At 53.6% G+C, this 19,499-nt stretch overlaps 1 protein-coding gene across 1 annotated transcript; it reads right to left on the minus strand.

The window, feature by feature from the left end:
• Positions 1–565: 565 nt before the first annotated feature.
• Positions 566–11,498, minus strand: SUN3 (Sad1 and UNC84 domain containing 3; the record flags this gene model as incomplete). Its single annotated transcript, XM_079786774.1, has 8 exons — positions 11,439–11,498; positions 10,166–10,206; positions 9,129–9,300; positions 8,634–8,718; positions 7,457–7,572; positions 5,062–5,229; positions 4,074–4,166; positions 566–685 (listed from the first exon to the last, which is right to left on the minus strand). The coding sequence occupies exons 2-8, from the start codon at positions 10,192–10,194 to the stop codon at positions 566–568; spliced, it is 783 nt and encodes a 260-aa protein (XP_079642900.1). The 5' UTR covers positions 10,195–10,206; positions 11,439–11,498.
• Positions 11,499–19,499: the final 8,001 nt, after the last annotated feature.

Genomic DNA, 19,499 nt, shown 5'->3' on the forward strand with positions numbered 1-19,499 from the left:
CTTGTTAAAATTCTTACAGCATAAATAATAGAAATGATGTAGACTTTAAAAAATAAAACAAGCCCCAGCGGGTTTGGCTCAGGGAATAGAATATTTGCCTGTGGACTGAAGGGTTCGATTCTGGTCCAGGGCACGTACCTTGGTTGCAGGCTCATCCCCAGCCCTGGCTGGGGCGTGTGTGAGAGGCAATCAATCAATGTGTCTCTCTCATGGATGTTCCTCTCTGTCTCTCCCCCTCCATTCCACTCTCTGAAATTCTATGGAGGAAAAAAATTAAGTAAAATTCAATGGAAAAATATCCTCGGATGAGGATTAACAAAAAAAAAAGAAAGACCATTGAATAAAACATCTTTTTCTAGACAAAGTCATTTGTTAGTGTTCCAACATGATTCATCTTCAAAAACTAAACCATCACAAGGAGATTGAACCACTCTGACAGTTTTTATTAGTAAAATTCATTCACATTTACTGACAAGTGTGAACCCACTATTCGATTCCTACGAGTGCAGTAAGTCTAAGGAAGACGAACACGAGTATTCCGGACCCGTGGTCGTGGCCGGACCTTCTAGCTGTGGCCCGCAGGGCTGCCGTGGACCCTGAATCTGTATAAACACGTGTACTTCGTATGTCCCCAGTTGCTGAGGATTGTAAGTTTCACACATAATAAGGGCTCGGACACTAAATGCTGGAAAAAAAGAAGAGAGAAAATTAATGCCTTATCAAGAAACCCATCTCAAAGGGTCCTAAGGGATCCGGTTGTAATGAGCAAGGAACGCCTTCCTGCCTTAAGTGTAACCACACAGGCTCTAATGGATGAGAAGTGAGCCACTGCGAATAAAGAGCTCCTTAGAGGACAAGTGCAGGGCGAGGAGATGACAAGGTGGCCTGGACAGCCACGGGCTCCCACTGCCACGGCCACTGTCACACCCCACAGTGCTGCCTGCTGGCCACCCCACGGTGGGAGGGAGACACACAGATATCCAATCAAATATGAAACTCCACAGGTACATTCATTTCTAACGTGGCTTCCTCCCCATTGGCCAAGCAGTGTCCTAAAACCCTTGTTTTATATGGTGGGAGATGCCCTCTCCATCTCATTACTCCCTGTGGCTGATGAGAAGCAGTGAGATTTTATTTCATACTAGAAGCCCGGTGCACGAAATTCGTGCACGGCAGGGGGTTGTCCCTCAGCCCAGCCTGTACCCTCTCCAATCTGGGACTCCTGGAGGGATGTCCGACTGCCCGTTTAGGCCCGATCCCAGGATCGGGCCTAAACGGGCAGTCGGACATCCCTCTCACAATCCAGGACTGCTGGCTCCCAACTGCTTGCCTGCCTGCCTTCCTGATTGCCCCTAACCGCTTCTGCCTGCCAGCCTGATCACCCCCTAACCACTCCGCTGCCAGCCTGGTTGATGCTTAACTGCTCCCCTGCCAGCCTGTTTGCCCCCAACTTCCCTCCTCTGCCAGCCTGGTCACCCCTAACTGCCCTCTCCTGCAGGGTTGATCACCTCCAACTGCCCTCCCTTGCAAGCCTGGTCTCTCTCAACTGCCCTCACTTGCAGGCCTGGTCCCTCACAACTGCCCTCCCTTGCAGGCCGGGTGCCTCCCAACTGCCCTCTCCTGCTGGCCATCTTGTGGTGGCCATCTTGTGTCCACATGGGGGCAGGATCTTTGACCACATGAGGGCAGCTATATTGTGTGTTGCAGTGATGATCAATCTGTATATTATCTTTTTATTAGATAGGATAGAGGCCTGGTACAGGGGTGGGGGCCAGCTGGTTTGCCCTGAAGGGTGTCACAGATAAGGGTGGGGTTTCCCTTGGGGTGTGGGGCGGCCTGAGCGAGGGGCCTGTGGTGGTTTGCAGGCCGGCCACACCTCCTAGCAACCCAACGGGAGGTCCTGGTATCTGGAATTTATTTTCCTTCTACAATTGAAACTTTGTAGCCTGGGGCGGCAGCCATTTCTGGGGCGGCAGCCATTTCTGTGGCAGTTAATTCACCTTCTACAATTGAAACTTTGTAGCCTTAAGCGGGTGAGCCCGGCCAGGGTGTGCGGAAAGCTTTGCTTCCCTGTTGCCGCTGGCAACCCTGGCCTGCTCTCTCAAGCTCCATTCTGCTGCCATTTGTTTGAATTTGTTTACCTTCTATAATTGAAACTTTGTAGCTTGAGTGGAGGCTTAGGCCTGCAACGGCTATGGAAAGCTTGGCTTCCTCTGTTACCTGGGAAACCTTGCTCTCTGTGGCTGTAGCCATCTTGGATCGGGGTTAATTTGCATACTCGCCCTGATTGGCTGGTGGGCGTGGCTTGGCTGGTGGGAGTGGCTTATGTAGCGGAGTGATGGTTAATTTGCATATTACCATTTTATTAGAGAGGACTAGAGGCCCAGTGCACAAAATTCATGCACTGGGGAGGGGGGTGGTGGTGATGTGCCTCAGCCTGGCCTGCGCCCTCTCCCAGGCTGGGACCCCTCAGGAGATGTCTGCCTGCCGGCTTAGGCCCAATCCCCGGGGCCTAAGCTGGCAGTCAGGCATCCCTCTCGCAGTCCAGGGCTCTCGCAGTCCGAGACCCCTTGCTCCTTACTGCCCACCTGCAGCGGAGGCAGGAGAGGCTCCGGTCACCACCGCTGCTGAGTGGTGCTCCCCCTACTGGAGCGCATTGACCACCAGGAGGCAGCTCCTGTGTTGAGCATCTGACCCCTTGTGGTCAGTGGGCATCATAGCGACCAGTCGTTCCTCCAGTCCTTCCTCTGTTCAGTCAATTTGCATGTTAAGGTTTTATTATATAGGATGCCTTAAAGACCTTCAGGAGGGTTACAGGTTAACAGCTGGTATTTTTCTTACTTTTTAAAAATATATTTTTATTGATATCAGAGAGGAAGGGAGAAGGAAAGAGAGAAATAGAAACATCCATGATTAGAGAGAATCATGGATCGGCTGCCTCCTGCACGCCTCACACTGGGGATCTAGCCCACAACCCGGGCATGTGCCTGACCAGGAATCAGACCGTGACCTCCTGGTCCAGAGGTCATCGCTCAGTCATTGAGCCTTGCCAGCCAGGCATAACAGCTGGTATTTTATCCCATTGGGTGAGGAAGAGAAGTTTACCTGTCTTATCTGGTATTAAGTATTTATTCTCTCTCCCTCTGACTTCCTTTTTGCCTCTAACACATCACACGGAAGGTGAGACAGTGACTATCTAACCTAATAGTTTCAAGAGAACCAAACAAGTAAGGTAAGGGCGGAGAAGGTGGATATACATCTATACACATAAAACCCTAATATGCAAATCGACTGAACAGCAGAACAACCAAACAACCGACGAATTGGTCACTATGACGTGCGCTGACCACCAGGGGGCGTGGGTGGAACATGGTGGGCATCAGCAGCAGGCGGCAGAGCGTGGAACATGGCGGGTGTCAGCTGTGGTGGGATGGTGGAGCAGGTGAGCAGGGGCCCCAGACCAAGGCGGGGCACCGGTCATTGTCATTTGGGCGAGCCTCTGGTGGTTACTGAAAATTCTTTGCTCCCGTGCGCTGCGGTCCGGCCCAGTGCTCGCACCTGCTGCCAGCAGTGGCCCCACTTGCACCCATGCTGGTGCCCCATGCTGGCCCCATCACTCGGCACCGTCAGCAGGTGGGAGCGGGGCTGCCAGCAGAGAAGGGACCAGGGGCTACAGCCGGAGGGGCAGGGGGGTGGGGAGGATGGGCCGAGACCCGCCCCTGTGCCCACCACAGCCTCGCGGCCTACAGTTCCTTTCAACGTGCACGAATTCGTGCACTGGGCCCCTAGTGTGTGTGTGTGTGTGTGTGTGTGTGTGTGCGTGCGTGTGTGTGTGTGTGTGTGTGTGTGTGTTTAAAGTGGTAGCAAATGAGGAGAAGTAGGCTTAGAACCCAGTTTGGCATTTGCCTGTCTTCTGCATTACAATGCACGAAAGCATCTAGAGCTGAGCACCGAGGCCAGGTGCGCCTGCTTACCTCCCGCTTTGGTCACAGTTGTCACCACTTTGCATCCTGCAACCCCCACCCCCCTCCCAGGGACAGAGCCACGTGCAGCCTAATCCAGGTGCTCGTTACCTGCAGCTCAAATGTCTGCACGGTGGTTCCTGTTTTGTTATACACAAACCGACCTAGGGAGATCTCTTCTCCTTCACACTCTTCGGAGATGCCCTGCGGAGAGAGGGACAGACACGGAGGCTGCAAGGCGCGAAGTCTCCATCCCCGTACACAGGGCAGCTGTGTGGTCAAGTAGCGACCCTTCTCCAGGGCCAACAGCTCTGTGCAACGAGCCAAACACGTGGAGACCGCGCAGAGGCCCATCAAATGGTGAATGGATAAATAAGATGCAATTTTAAAAGCAAAATGTCGGCACCTTATATAACAGAGGTAAACCTTGAAAACACGATACCAAGTGAAAGAAGCCATGCACAAGAGACCACACAGGTGATTCCAGTTATATGACGCGTCCAGAAGGCCAGTCTATGGGGACACAGTAGATTGGTGGCTGCCCAGGGCTGGGGGACAGAGGGAGGGGGTGGTGGGAGGTTGTAGCTACGAGGGACAGGGTTTCTTTGTGGAGTGATAAAAATATGCTTGAATTGATTATGGCGATGGATATCTACATCTGTGCATATACCAAAAGCCGCTGACGTGTACATTTTAAATGGGTGAATGACGTGCGTGTGAATTATGTCTCAGTAATAAAGACACAAACATTGAGGCTGGGGAGCCATGGAAGAGAGCTAACCATTTCCCATCAGAGAACCTCAATAGACAATAACCAAACCTGAAAAGTCAAGAAATTAGTAAAAGCAAAGATGAAGGCAAGAACCTAAATAATCATTTTCAGCTAAAACGGTTGCAAGTGGAAGCTTCCAGAGAGTAAAAGTCGGGGGCAGAAGAAGTGGGACAAGGACACACCGTGCTTTGTTATAAACACGTGGAAATGGCGATGCTTTCATGATACATGTCCGACTGATGAGAGTAAAGTTAGGTGACAGAAACCACCTGGCCCACCTGCCTCTACCCTAGCCCTCTCCGAACGGAGATTCGGGAAGAGTCTCACGTGGACAGAAAATTCCTTGGGGGCGCTGGAGATGCTTCCCGAGGGAGACACCTTCTCGGAGATGTGCTCCATGGTCACGGCGGTGGGGATGATCTTCCCGGCGAGCTTGATCAGGGCGTGGCCCTGGGAACCGGGAAAGGCCCAGCACCTTCCGGGGTGAACATCCGGCTGGAAAAAAGACAGAGCTCCTCTCTTACCTGGTTCATAAATCCACCCACAAGGCTGGCAGCTGATCGCTATTGACCACAGGTCTCGCTTGCGCCGATACTCTACAGCAGCCGTCGCCAACCGGCGGCCTGCGGACCACTGGTGGTCCGTGAGGTCCAAAAGGTTGGCGACCGCTGTTCTAAAGGCCCTGCATGGGATGCGTGTCAAACAGGAGAACTTTGGACACCTGCAGGGTTGATTGTCCTTCCCGCTCACGTTATGCTTCTATCTGTTAGAGCCCTTTGTTATGTGAGAATCTTTTCTTTCAGTGTTCGAACTGGACTAGAAGCTACTAGAAGGCAGTTAGTTGGTATGAGTGGTGATGGGGTGCTGGGGTGCTGAGGGTGGAGAAGATAGTGATAGTGGTGGTAGTGATCACTGTGATGGTGATGGAGGTGATGGTGATTATGGTGGTTATGGAGATGGTGGTGGTGGTGGTGGTGGTGGTGGTGGTGGTGGTGGTGGTGGTAAGGGTGGTGGTGGTGATGGAGAGGGTGGTGGTGATGGAGAGGGTGGTGGTGAGGGTGGTAGTGGTGATGGAGAGGGTGGTGGTGGTGGTGGTGGTGATGGTGGTGGTGATTATGGAGGTGATGATGGTAGTAGTGGTGGTGAGGGTGGTGAGGGTGGTGAGGGTGGTGATGGTGATGGTGATGGTGATGGTGATGGTGATGGTGCTGGTGATAGTGATGGTGATGGTGAGGGTGGTGGTGATGGTGATGGTAGTGGTGGTGGTAGTGGTGGTGATGGTGATGGTGATGGTGATGGTGATGGTGATGGTGGTGGTGATAGTGATGGTGATAGTGATGGTGATGGTGAGGGTGGTGGTGATGGTGGTGATGGTGGTGGTGATGGTGGTGATGGTGGTGATGGTGGTGAGGGTGGTGAGGGTGGTGGTGGTGAGGGTGGTGGTGGTGGTGGTGATGGTGATAGTGGTGGTGGTGGTGGTGATGGTGATGGTGGTGAGGGTGATGGTTATGGTGGTGGTGGTGGTGGTGGTGGTGGTGGTGATGGTGATGGTGGTGGTGGTGGTGAGGGTGGTGGTGGTGATGGCGTAGTGGTTGTGGTGGTGGTGAGGGTGTTGAGGGTGGTGGTGGTGGTGAGGATGGGGATGGTGAGGGTGGTGGTAGTGGTGGTGATGGTGGTGGTGGTGATGGTGATGGTGGTGAGGGTGGTGGTGGTGGTGGTGGTGATGGTGGTGAAGTTGGTGGTAGTGGTTGTGGTGGTGGTGAGGGTGTTGAGGGTGGTGGTGGTGGTGAGGATGGGGATGGTGAGGGTGGTGGTGGTGGTGGTGGTGGTGGTGATGGTGATGTTGATGGTGATGGTGGTGATGGTGGTGGTGGTGGTGGTGGTGAGGGTGGTGGTGGTGGTGGTGATGTTGGTGGTGGTGGTGGTGAGGGTGGTGGTGGTGGTGGTGATGGTGGTTGTGAGGGTGGTGGGGGGTGGTGGTGGTGGTGGGAGGGTGATGGTGGTGATGGTGATGTTGATGGTGATAGTGGTGATGGTGGTGGTGGTGGTGGTGAGGGTGGTGAGGGTGGTGGTGGTGGAGATGTTAATGGTGGTGATGGTGAGAATGGTGCTGGTCCTGGTGTTAAGGGAAATAAAAGAGGTCCCATTTCCTAGCTCTAGACTGTTCTGGGATGAGACTCACAGGCTTGCCCTGCAGTGTTTACGTATTGGAAACTACCTCCAGGTGTGTATGCTCTCGTAAGAGAGCTCTACCACCTGTTGCTGTCTAGTGCCTTTGGAAGTGAAGTGTTCATGGAATTCTATCTGGAAAGTCCTCCTGTTACTATTGGCTTCCTAAGAATGTGCTGGCCAGAAAGCTCGTAGGTCAGCACCGCACTTCGGGGCACAGACCCTCAACAAAAGTGTGCTGCCACTGAACGTGTTGATGGAAAGGGAGCCACGGGAGCCACGTAAAGAGGCGGACTGTGCCTGCCCTGTGTGAGAAGTACATAATCTAATTTACTGATCGTCAAATAATACATTAGTAATTAATCAATCATAGTTTACTGACCATAAATAGGAACAAATTCATGTAATCTGATGACTATGAATATATAAGGAGGTAGGTTCAGGTTCTGTGACAAATTCAGAGTTGCTCCCATTTTAGACATTAATGTTTTAATGATAAAAATATGAACAAAATTCTAAAATATGAACAGGTTACTCGTAGTCTAGCTCTTACCTGAAGGATGCTATCTGGAGGCATTTCATAATTTAAGAACCCGATCCCATGCCAGTACAGTTTTGCTTTATCACTTTTATAACTTTCCGAGGTCCCGGCTTCAATGATGGAGGCTCCTAAAATTATCAAATGGTTTTTAAAGTAAAAAGTTAAAAAGCTCAAAGCACCTTGTGTGGGTTTTAATAATGTCGGGAAATGATGACTGGGCCATGCGTATTGTGTAGTTTCACAACATTTTGGAAACTGCTACTGTGATCAAACACTGACCTCCGAGGCCACGGCTTTAGAGATGGGACTATTGTGTGGCTGGCTGTCACCCAGAGCCACACAGACCCCCTTTTAACAGCTCACGTGGCAGGTGAGGCTTTATGCCCAAGTATTTTATGTGCTGTGTCTTTTTTTAGTAACTGTTGTGAAAAGTATTGTTTTTTCTTTTTAAAAATATTTTTTACTGTTGCCAGTATTACAGATATCTCCCATCCCTGCCTTTACCCTCTTCCTCCCAAGAGTACTGTTTTTAATTTTTCTTTTTCCAGTCTTTTATGAGCAATATCTGAAAAGTGTATATAGAGAATTTAACTTAACCGTACTGATTAGTGCTAGCAGATTTTTTGGTGATTTTAGTGCAGCAAGTGTGAAGGGTTATACTGCCCGTGACTGAGCCTACTCGCTGCCCCTGAGGCGCTGTGGAACCCAGCTTTCTCTGTGGCCTTTTCCACGCTAACGAAACGACTCCGCTTTTGCTCTGAGATTTGCACCAACTCGGAGCAATCAACAACCATTTCTACCCTCCTTTCTTGTCTGGATGTGTTCATTTCTCTTCCTCCCACATGACCAGATCGTACATATGTTTTCCTAATAAGGAAACAGAGAGATTCCTGCAGGTGTGGCTCAGGGGTTGAGTGTCGACCTATGAACCAGGAGGTCAGGGTTCGATTTCCAGTCAGGGCACATGCCCAGGTTGTGGGCTCCAGCCCCAGTGTGGGGCGTGCAGGAGGCAGCTGGTCAATGATTCTCTCTCATCATTGATGTTTCTCTCTCTCTCCCTCTCCCTTCCTCTTGGAAACCAATAACAAAATGAGAGAGAGAGAGAGAGAGAGAGAGAGAGAGAGAGAGAGAGAGAGAGAGAGAGAGAGAGAACAGAGACGCGATGGAAGTATTTTCCCTGCTCACTCACCTGCTGACTTCAGGGCATAATCCGCCATCTGCACTTGGTCTTCTCTCAGCTTCTTAAGCACATAATTTACCAAGTTCGACATTTCCTGTGCAAATTTAGAAAACCGTTTTCTGCTAACAGTCCCTGCCGACAGACTGCTGAAGCTGTGACGGTCCGCATTGTGCTGTGGCCCAAGTCCCCTCGCCTGCAGAACAGCGATGCGCGTGCTGACCGGCCGCACGCGGGCGGGCCCTGCACAGTCTCACCGGCACAGCCGGCGGCTCAGCGCGTCCCAGGCGGCTGAGCTGTGCTCCCTCCTTCCCCGAGGTCGCAGAGCACGGCCGGACCTCAGGGACCTCGTGACCAGCCAGCGAGATGACACTGTCTGTGGGACCTGCTGGGCCCCGCCTTCCCCGCTGTCTCTGCTCGCTAATGAAGACCGGAACGTTCTATAGCCCTGTAGGAGGTGAGTTAGTGACATAAAGTGCGTCACTGCTCATGTCAGAAATTGCTCACCTTGTCCATGACCTCCGCCTGGCCCGGGGCCTCCACGGGGTCGCCGTCCGGGCTCCAGCTGTAATTGTGCAGACCGGCCCGCGTATCTCTCAGCAACGCCTTCAGAACATCGATTTGTTCCATGAGGAGTAGAATTTCACGCAAGTTGCTTTCCAAAGTCTGGCTCTCCTTCCTGTGAATGGAGACCCCCCCCACGCCCGTGTGAGAAGAGGGAGAGGAGGGCTTCCGGTGGGTGCTGGGCGGGGGTGGGGGTGGGGCAAAGAGCAGAAAGATAACCTGAGGGTGAGGGAGCCCACGGGGACACTGCATCTCAGCACCCATGCAAGCAAGGACTCGGGGAGGCTTTCCTGGGGGGCCGAGGGCCTGGGGTGCTCGGAGCAGGGAGTGGGCTCAGCCAACCTCACGTCCCTGTCTCTCGGGAGCTCTGTTGCCCTGGCCTGAGGCTGGCGACGTGCCCACACCCACGCCTCCGAGGGAGCACCGGCGCGGAGTGTGGCACAGAGCAGCCGGGGTCCTCGGCCAGCCCCAGGCGAGGGGTGCCGGAGAGCCCAGGTTTTCCTCCAGCAAAGGGGTTCTGCTACCTTTAGTCCGAAAATTACTGGTCACGACAAGCCAATAGTATTTCTCTTGTTGAGAAAAGGTAAACACAAATCTATTGTTTTTCCAATTTGTAAAACAACCCATGTTCGCAATTTGGAAAATACGAAACCTTTGGAGAGATAAACATGGTTGCGTTTTAGTGTGCGTGCAAATTTTATTCTATGCAACAAAACAGAGACCACCGTTATAATTGGGTGTCCCACTGAGCCTCCCAGTCATTGTCTCTTTCAGATGATCCCACGGCTTCATGACTCCCGGGTCTGGGTGCGCTGTCACACATCCCCCCACCCGCTGGGCTTCTTATCTTCCCACGGTTTGAATCATAAGTGCTATTGAAAGCACCTCCCATGGTGACATGATTATCTGTAGGCGCAGGAATGATGAGCGTTTCCTAATTTTACAAAAACGCGGCCCACGGGTCCGAGAGCCTCACTCACTTGAAGAGCTCCCGTTGCTCCTTCGGCATCCGGCGTTGGGCCTGGAAAGAGAAACCCACCTGAACCCTGCCTGTTCCTTCACAAAACGCCCAGGCCTCTCTCCTGTTGGTTGGTTGGTTGGTTAATCCCCATCCAAGGGTATTTTTCCCATTGATTTTTAGAGAGAGTGGGAGGGACGGGGTGACGGGGAGAGAGAGGGAGAGAGACATGGACATGAGAGACACACATCTACTGGTTGCTTCCTGCGTGCACCCAACAGGGCCGGGATTGAACCTGCAACCCAGGTGCTCGGCCTTGACAGGGGACTGAACCATGACCCATCAGTGCGCAGGCCAATACTCTCAGCGGTTAGAGTGGTCGGCAAACTCATTCGTCAGCGGAGCCAAATATCAACAGCACAGCGATTGAAATTTCTCTTGAGAGCCACATTTTTTAAACTTAAACTCCTTCTAACGCCACTTCTTCAACATAGACTCGCCCAGGCCGTGGTATTTTGTGGAAGAGCCACACTCAAGGGGTCAAAGATCTGCATGTGGCTTGCAAGCAGCGTTTGACGACCACGGATCTAACCATTCAGCCACACTAGCCAGAGCTGAATACATCATTTATTGTGCTACTAGTAGCCCATTTGCAGGAAGAATCCTGCAAGCGGCCTCTGCAGCCTCGTGCGCTGCTGCCATTGCAGCCGCTGCGCCTGCATCCGCTCGCCACTGCCGCCCGGCCAGCTCCGCCCCGCCCGAGCTTTCCCTCTGGCAGCCACCTTGCTTTCCGCTTAAGTTGTCTTCAGTCTTCACTCCTCCCTCCCTCAGCATATGCAAATTAGCCGCCATCTTTGTTGGGTAATTTGCATACTCGTCCTGATTGGCAGGTGGGCGTGGCTTTGGCATAGAGAAGGTGCAGTCAATTTGCATATTACTATTTTATTAGGTAGGATTAGTCAGCCATAAAACGCTGCTACAAAATAATACCTAAAGGCAGGGAGCGTGTTTACAATCCATCGTCAATTGAGTGAAAACAAGCCACAAAAGACGCCTTTGCCTGCATGGATGAAGCGTCCATAGAAACAGCCAGCATCAGCCTCGGGGGGCGCCCACAGCACTCGGGAGTCACGGGCCAGAGGGACCCATCCTCCCGAGAGGCACCGGCCTGGGGGGACACTGAACAGAACGCTGGTCCATGAGCTGGGCGCGTGCAAACAGAGGCCATTGCACCTACACTCGCCTGGTAGTAAGTCGGTCTCAGTGAGCGCACGCCAGGATTTAAGCACCATCACCTGGTAGTTGGAGAGCCGGGAGCCGTATTCCGTGATCACGGTGTAGAGCCGCCGGGGCGTCTGGGGAGAGCGTCCTCTGGGCCACATGTGGCTTCGGAACCCTGTGCGGGAAGACCCAGTCGGTGGGAGTGTGCGGGGAGCATGGGCACGGCGCTTACACGCATTAACGGGACTCTCTCTCGGTCCAGAGGGTAGCCAGACCCTGGGGTGACGGACAACACAAGGTGCTGAAAAAGCCGGTCCTCCCTCGAAACAGCCACACGCTGGCCAAGGGGACCAGGATCGACGCTTTGGGGATCCTGAAGTCGAATCCAAACATCACAGCGCACCCAGGACTGAAGGAAAGAGCAGGCTCTCTTTGGGGAGAGCGTGATGGCCTTTCTGCTCGCCCGCCCGCCTCCTCCCATACACCACGTGGCGGCCGGGGCCGCGGGGTACAGCTGCTGTGTCAGCAGGTAACAGACCTTGTTTTGCTTGGTTTTAAATATATTTGTATTGATTTGAGAGGAAGGGAGGGGGAGGGAGAGAGAGAACCATCAATAATGAGAGAGAATCATGGATCGGCTGCCTCCTGCCCGCCCCACACTGGGGATGGAGCCCGCAGCCCGGGCCTGTGCCCTGACCGGGAATTAAACCCTGACCTCCTGGTTCAGAGGTCGACGCTCAGCCCCTGAGCCACCCGGCCGGCCAGACCTTGTTCTTAAACGGGGTGACTGAGCTGGGGCTGGCAGTGCCCCCGGCCAGCGGTTAGAGGTGGCCTTTGCTTTACCCACTCCCTTGGGCCAGAATGGCTTTCCGGGAGGCCGCAATGGCTGTCGAAAGATTTCGAGTCATAAACTGGCTATGCCCACCCTGGCAGGGGACAGAGACGGAGGTCAGTGGCAGACAGACACAAGGGCTTGGAGGGAGGAGGCAGAGGGCGTGGGAAGGAAAAGGGGTGTCATGCGCGTGCTCAGAAAAGACCCCAGAGACCCCCGTGCTGGCAGTCCCAGCAAACAGCACTCAGTGCTGCCCAGGTACCGGGGCATTTCCTGGTGTAACTGGGCTGAAGCCTTGGTTTCCATGGGCACCCTACCTTCCCCTGGTCCATCAACTGCAGAGCGATTTCCCAGTGTGTGGGGTGGGGTGGGATAGAAGGGGGGGGGTGGCGTGGGATAGAAGTGGGTGTGGGGTGGGATAGAAGGGGGTGTGGGGTGGGATTGAAGTGGGTGTGGGGTGGGATAGAAGGGGGGGTGGGATTGAAGTGGGGGTGGGGTGGGATAGAAGGGGGGTGGGATAGAAGGGGGGTGGGGTGGGATAGAAGGGGGGTGGGGTGGGATAGAAGGGGGGTGGGATAGAAGGGGGGTGGGGTGGGATAGAAGGGGGGTGGGGTGGGATAGAAGGGGGGGTGGGATTGAAGTGGGGGTGGGGTGGGATAGAAGGGGGGGTGGGATAGAAGGGGGGTGGGTGGGATAGAAGTGGGGGTGGGGTGGGATAGAAGTGGGGGTGGGGTGGGATAGAAGTGGGGGTGGGTGGGATAGAAGTGGGGGTGGGGTGGGATAGAAGGGGGGGTGGGATAGAAGGGGGGTGGGGTGGGGGTGTATGACACAGACACGCAGGAAACTGCTCGCCCTTCGTTCGGCCATTTCATCCAAAATCCTGTGAGGAGTGATAGAGTCTTTGGGTGTCAGAACCCTCCAAGCTGAGTCCCTCGGAGTTAGAAAAGGTCAGTGGTGTGTCTGCAACACAAACTTTAACTTTAAATGTTAAAGCAACTTCTGTTTTTAAAACACGATCTTAAGGGGAAAAAAGTGCTTTCTCAGTTTCCAATAAAGAAGTCTGCTTTGCCCTAGCCGGGTTGGCTCAGTGGATAGAGCGTTGGCCTGCAGATTGAAGGGTCTCGGGTTCGATTCAGGTCAAGGGCACATACCTGGGATCGATCCCCAGGAGGGGGCGTGCAGGAGGCAGCCGATCAATGATTCTCTCTCATCATTGATGTTTCTATCTCTCTCCCTTCCTCTCTGAAATCAATGAAGATATATTAAAGAAAAGTCTGCTTTCACAATTAGAAATAAAATAAAGCGTCAGGCATGCGCAGCCACTTCGGCGATTTCCGTGTCATCCCGCTGCGGTCCCTCACACAGACATCCCTGCTTGGGGGGACTTACCGACAAGGAGGACAGTCAAGGCAAACACCACACTTAGGACGATCTTCCATGACTGCGGCAGCCTGGAAGAATAAACACAACAGAAGGAATTCCACAAGGTGTTCCCCCCCCCCCCCACGCGTGCGTCTGAGCCCACACCCGTCAGCAGAGGCGCTCGTGCTGGGCTGCCTTTGTGAATTAATTCCTGACCCGTTACTTTGGGATTGAGAGAAAATCGTTCCCAGGATGGTGTCCAACGGCCACGGCAGCCCGGAGAGCCCTCCCCTTGGGCGGAGTTAGACGAAAATTCCCACGGGACCATAGCCACCAAAGATTCATTAAGCTTCTTCTTTTTTTAAAAAAATATTTTTTATTGATGTCAGAGAAGAAGGGAGAGGGAGGGAGAGAATGAAACATCCATGATGAGAGAGAATCACTGATCCCTGGCCTCCTGCACGCCCCCCACTGGGGATCGAGCCCACAACCTGGGCCTGTGCCCCGACCGGGAGCAGAACCATGACCTCCTGGTTCCTAGGTCGACGCTCAGCCACTGAGCCCCCGAGGCTGGGCCAAGGCTCTCTAAGTTTCTGAGCAAATCCTGGGCAGGCTGGGCTTTGCAAAGCCCCCCTGTGGGGCCCCCCTGCGGGGACTCAGCCCCCCTCGTGGGTGGTGACCCACACTGCTCCTCACAGCAGCTGGCAGCACTCAGTCCTCTGACTTCAGGCGCTTCTGGCAGGGCTTGGTGTTGGGGGGTGGGGGTTGGGAGGGTGGGGGGGGTTGGGGGGGATGGGGGTGGTTCCTTTGTTCTTCCCGGTGTGGGCTTTCCCAGCAGCAGCACAGGGCGGGCGGGGGAGGGGCTGCGGGGGAGGAGGCTCAGCCCACCCAGGTGCACAGGGCCTCCCTGCCGCCTCCTGGCAGGTGATTGCACCCCTGCTCCCATGAGACGAGCCACAGCTGTTGGCTCAAGCTGTGGCCTTTCCCACGGCGCGGCCGAGTCCCACGCAGGGACGTGGGAGGCCCCACCGCGTCGGGAGTCCCGCGCCCGCCCGCTGAGCACCGCAGACCTCGCGTGGGCGCGGCCAGAGGCCTCCCCTCACGGCTGCGGGCTGCGTGCTGCGTGTATCTTCCCGTGACATTCACATTCACTGTGGGTCCCGGTGGGTTTCAGGTGGGCAGCAAACCGCGGCTCCCGAGCGGCCTGCTTCACCCCACCGGCCCCACACGGCCATCGTGAAGCAGAGTGGTCCCTCCTTTGGAGAAACTGCTGTCTGAACTGCTCTGTTATTCTTCGTCTCCTGTTCTGTGGGTCGACTGTGCTATTTTTAGACTGCAAAATAACTTTGTGTTTAGCTTGAATAATAGAAAAGGTAAACTTAACTGTCTGACCTTGCAAGCTAGCCACCTAAAGGGGCTGAGACACAGATACTGATAATAATTCCCATATTCTGCCAAGGGCTGGTTCATCCACGGTTACAGGTGTCTGTATAGATAGGATATGCACTGGAAGTTACAAGTTGTCTGTGTAGATATGACAGGTGTCTGTTAGATATGATAGTCAAGGTTGCAAGCTGTCTGACACAAAGACCTAGAAGGATAGAAAAAGGAAATACTCCCTCCTGTGTTTGTTCAGAATTGGACAGAGGTCATCTGCTCTGAACCTGCGCGCAATAAAGATGACTCCTAACTAACGGGCTGATTAAGGCGTCTTGTCCAGCTCGCTGGTTTGCGATACAACCATCTCGCGTCAGGGACCTAGTTCCCTGGGCTGCCATCGGCTTCTGTGGCTCTCCTGCCATCACCCATGTGCCTGCCTGCTTAACCCCTTCACCTTTTTCATGCAGCCCCGACCCGCTCCCCTCAGACAGCGTCAGTCTGTTCTCTGGGAGTCTGTTTCTAGCCTGTTGTCCTGCTATTACGCTGAGTGAAATGAGCCAGTCAGAGAAGGACAAGAGGTTCCTTCTCTTAAACGGAGCCTTCTCCTCCGTAGCCCCCGTCCCAGCCGCCGTAATTCATCCGGACGTCTGGCCTAGACCAGTGGTCGGCAAACTCATTAGTCAACAGAGCCAAATACCAACAGGACAACGATTGAAATTTCTTTGGAGAGCCAAATTTTTTAAACTTAAACTTCTTCTAACGCCACTTCTTCAACATAGACTCGCCCAGGCCGTGGTATTTTGTGGAAGAGCCACACTCAAGGGGCCAAAAAGAGCCGCATGTGGCTCGCGAGCCGCAGTTTGCCAACCACTGGCGTAGACAGACGGCCCACCACAGCGAGGTCTGTGGTCAAGAGAAGCTGTGAGAGCAAACGTTTGGAAATGATCTTCTCGGAAAAGGAGAAAAGCTCCATTCTTTCCAGGAATGCCGATCCGTGGGACTCGTTGTGCTAAGTTACGCACCTGCTGCGGGCGGCGGGGCCCTCGCGCCCCTGGACCAAAGCCTGGACGCTGGCGCTGCCACTGCTGCCGCCGCTGGCTTCTCCCGCCAGACCCTGCACTGGCTCCGGCCTCCCGCTCATCCCGGGGCAGGCGGCCGGCAGGAGGGAGCGCCCGCTTGCTTTCTGTCCTTATCGCATGGAAGCCGGGAGGCTGCACAGGGTGGGCAGGGCTGGCTCTCTGTCTGGCTCCGCAGTGTTTCTCCGCCGAGGGGGGAACTGGAGTGAGCGGACCCTGGTGCCTGCGCCCTCTGTTGTGTCACCCTCTGTGATGCGTCACAATGGCTGTCGGGGTGCAGGGCCTCCCTCCATTCTCTGTCACGCCCTGACGACCTTGGGGGGAGGGGTTTACTGCAGCACCTGCCCAACCTGCCATGTACTGTGAAGGCCCCAGAACCTGATGGGGTACAAGGGTGAAATAAAAATGGGATTTTTATAATTTCTCTTCCTGCCCAGCCGGGGCGGCTCAGTGGTTGAGCCTTGACTATGAACCAGGAGGTCACAGTTCAAATCCCAGTCAGGGCACATGCCGATCCATGATTCTCTCTCATCACTGATGTTTCTCTCTCCCTCGCCTTCCTCTCTGAAATCTATAAAAGTATATTAAAAATAAGAAATAAAAAAACTCCGCCTGGAAACCATTCGCTTCCTGGTGAGGCACCGTCTTCCCTTGCGGGGTCCTCGGCAGCCTGGGGTGTCGGGCGGCAGGCTGGCTCCGAGTGGGGTCTCCCACTTTCACTGCCACCCCTGCCCCTCGTGTTTATCGCCTCCCGTGGCGCCCAGGCTTCTTACATTTCCTGTAGACGGTGTTGGCAGGGACGTAAAGAAACCCCGCCCCCTCTGTGCCTTGTTTTCCCTACGAGGCTGAAAACCCAAAAGGCTACAGAGTACCGACACCCATAACCGTTTCTCCAACGGGAAGCTTGTCCTCCAGTATTTTAGATTATTTCAAAGAGAAAACAACACGTGTTGAAGTCCCTTGGGTTTGTGAGAGCCGGGTCTAAGGAGCGTGGCTCAGTGGTTGAGTGTTGACCTATGAAGCAGGAGGTCAGGGTTTGGTTCCCAGTCAGGGCACATGCCTGGGTCGCGGGCTCCGTGCCCAGTGGGGGAAGGAGTGGGCCTGGGGTGACGGCCTCTTGGCTGCTTGGGGTTGGCATGTGTCACAGGGTGAGCAGAGCAAAGTGACGGTGAGTCCTGGGGGTTTACATAAATCCGAGTCCGTCAACAACAGGGCCACGGAGAGAGACTAGGCCGCAGGGAGGGTCGAGGGCTCTGAAAAATCGAAATTTTACTCGAAAACATTTTTTCTCTTCTCAAAATAGTCACAAACAGGAGACATCCACATAAGATACACTGAGTGGCCAGATTATTATGACCACCCCATCAGTACTTCTTTGGGCCACCTTTTGCCTTCAATACTGTGGCGATTCTTCTTGGCATCGACTCCACGAGATGTTGAAAGGTGATGCGAGGAATCTGACACCATGCCTGATGGATAGCACTGTCCGGTTCTGTGAGATCTGATGGTTGTGGAACCAGCTGCCTGATGGCTCTTTTAACTTCGTCCCCCAAATGCTCAATTGGATTGAGATCTGGTGATTGTGGGGGCCACCTAAGCAAGGTGAAGTCTCCCTCATGTTCTTGAAACCACTCCTGCACAATACGAGCACCGTGGCATGGCGCATTGTCTTGTTGGAAGAAGCCATCTCCATTGGGATACGCCATCAACAGGATAGGATGAACTTGATCAGCAACGATACTTAGGTGTGTTGTGCTATTCAGAAGTTGTTCCACACGAATTAAAGGGCCCAAATCATGCCAGGAAACCATGCCCCAAACCATAACACTGCCCCCACCAGCTTGAAGGGTTGTACTCATGCATGTGGGGTGCATGCTTTCATGCTGTTTCCGCGAAATTCTCACTCTGCCATCTGCATGATGCAACTGGAAACGTGATTCATCGGACCACGTGACTTTTTCCCAATGCTCGACTGTCCAATCCTTGTGTTCCTGTGCGAATTGGAGACGTTTTATCTTGGTAACTGCAGACAGCAAAGGTGTTCGAACAGGCCTTCGGCTTCCATATCCCTTATGATGCAGTGTACGGCTAATGTGCCTACAAACATCAGGTCGTCATAATAATCTGGCTACGTCTCGATATATCAACATCTTATAGATATATCAGATATTCTAAAATATACACAGTATATATAGACATCTACATGTAGATAGGCATATAAGACATTTCGAAACATCTACAAATAAAACTGAATAAAATTGTGCACAAGGTGAGGTCAGACCTGAGGAGACGCTGGATCCTTCTAAACACGGAGAACCGTTACATGACAGAAAGTGCACACGTGGCAAAATGCAGGCAATAAAGACACGGAGCTATTCTCGCTCTAAATAGCTTGTTCTTGTTCACCTCCCCATTGGCCGGCACCTTCCCTGGCGTCTAATGTGATCTGGCATCTGCAAATGTTTGGAGTTTCAGTCATACCCAAAGGTCAAAACGTCCTTTCTCCTAAGGGCGGAGTGCTCTCACTAGAACTCGGAATTCGACTTTGATTGGCAAGGGGGGGGGGGTGGTTGTCAGCGGGCTTTGCTCTGCGCTCTCCTGTGAACCCGGTTCAGAATAGAAAGAGAGACCCTGTAGCCCGGGGCTCCGGCTCCTGTTACCATCCTGGAGGGCGCAGCTCCCAGTGGAGGATGCTGTGACCTGTGCAAAAGAACGCTCTGTTATTTCGGTGGCCTGACTACCTCTATGCACAGCGGGACAAGCAGTGGACGTGGCCATGGGAAGTGTTGACTGCCCACGAGAGGGGCCAGCTGTAGACCCTGAAAATTCATCGCAACATTCTGGGAGAGCTGCGTGGACCACAGAGTTATGGCGAGTTCCCTCCACGAGTTATCTTCTCATCACCGTTCCTAGGTCCCCTGCCTTCTGCTCGACTTCTAGGCTTTCCTGGTTCAATAAAAGCAACACCTGTTTCACTGAAGTTGCCAAGCGAGCGCCCTTAAGCTGTGCTGACTTAAAAACCATTTTCAGCAAGACCGAAGCTCTTGTGCTTCTCCGACAGCTCCCAGCGCTCACCTGGTCCGGCTCCCACCAGGCCCACCCGGGGGCTTCTCTCCGGTCCGGAGCCAGGGCGGGAGGGAGCTTTCCCTACAAAACGGCAGTGGCTGCGGCAGCCGCTGGGCGGCCCTGCGCCGTGTGCAGAGATGATGTCCGGTCTGGGGAGCAGGATGCACGCCCAGCCCTCTACCTGTGCGGACCCCGAGTCCCGCCCTGCCAAACCTTCGCGCTGTTCCGTAGAAACGGGGCCAAAGGTTTTTGTGTCTCATCTCACAGACCAGAAATAGTCCTGAAAAATGAAGGTTGGAGAAAAGACATTTACAGGATAATTTATAGCTGGTGCTCAGTCTGTTTGCTGAGGCACTGTATCCGCACCCTTTTTCAAATGCACTAAATAAATGGGAATTTTCCGGGACCGCTTTGGGGAA

This window comes from Cnephaeus nilssonii, assembly GCF_951640355.1.
Source record: "Cnephaeus nilssonii genome assembly, chromosome: 12".
NCBI classification, from domain to species: Eukaryota; Metazoa; Chordata; class Mammalia; order Chiroptera; family Vespertilionidae; genus Cnephaeus; species Cnephaeus nilssonii.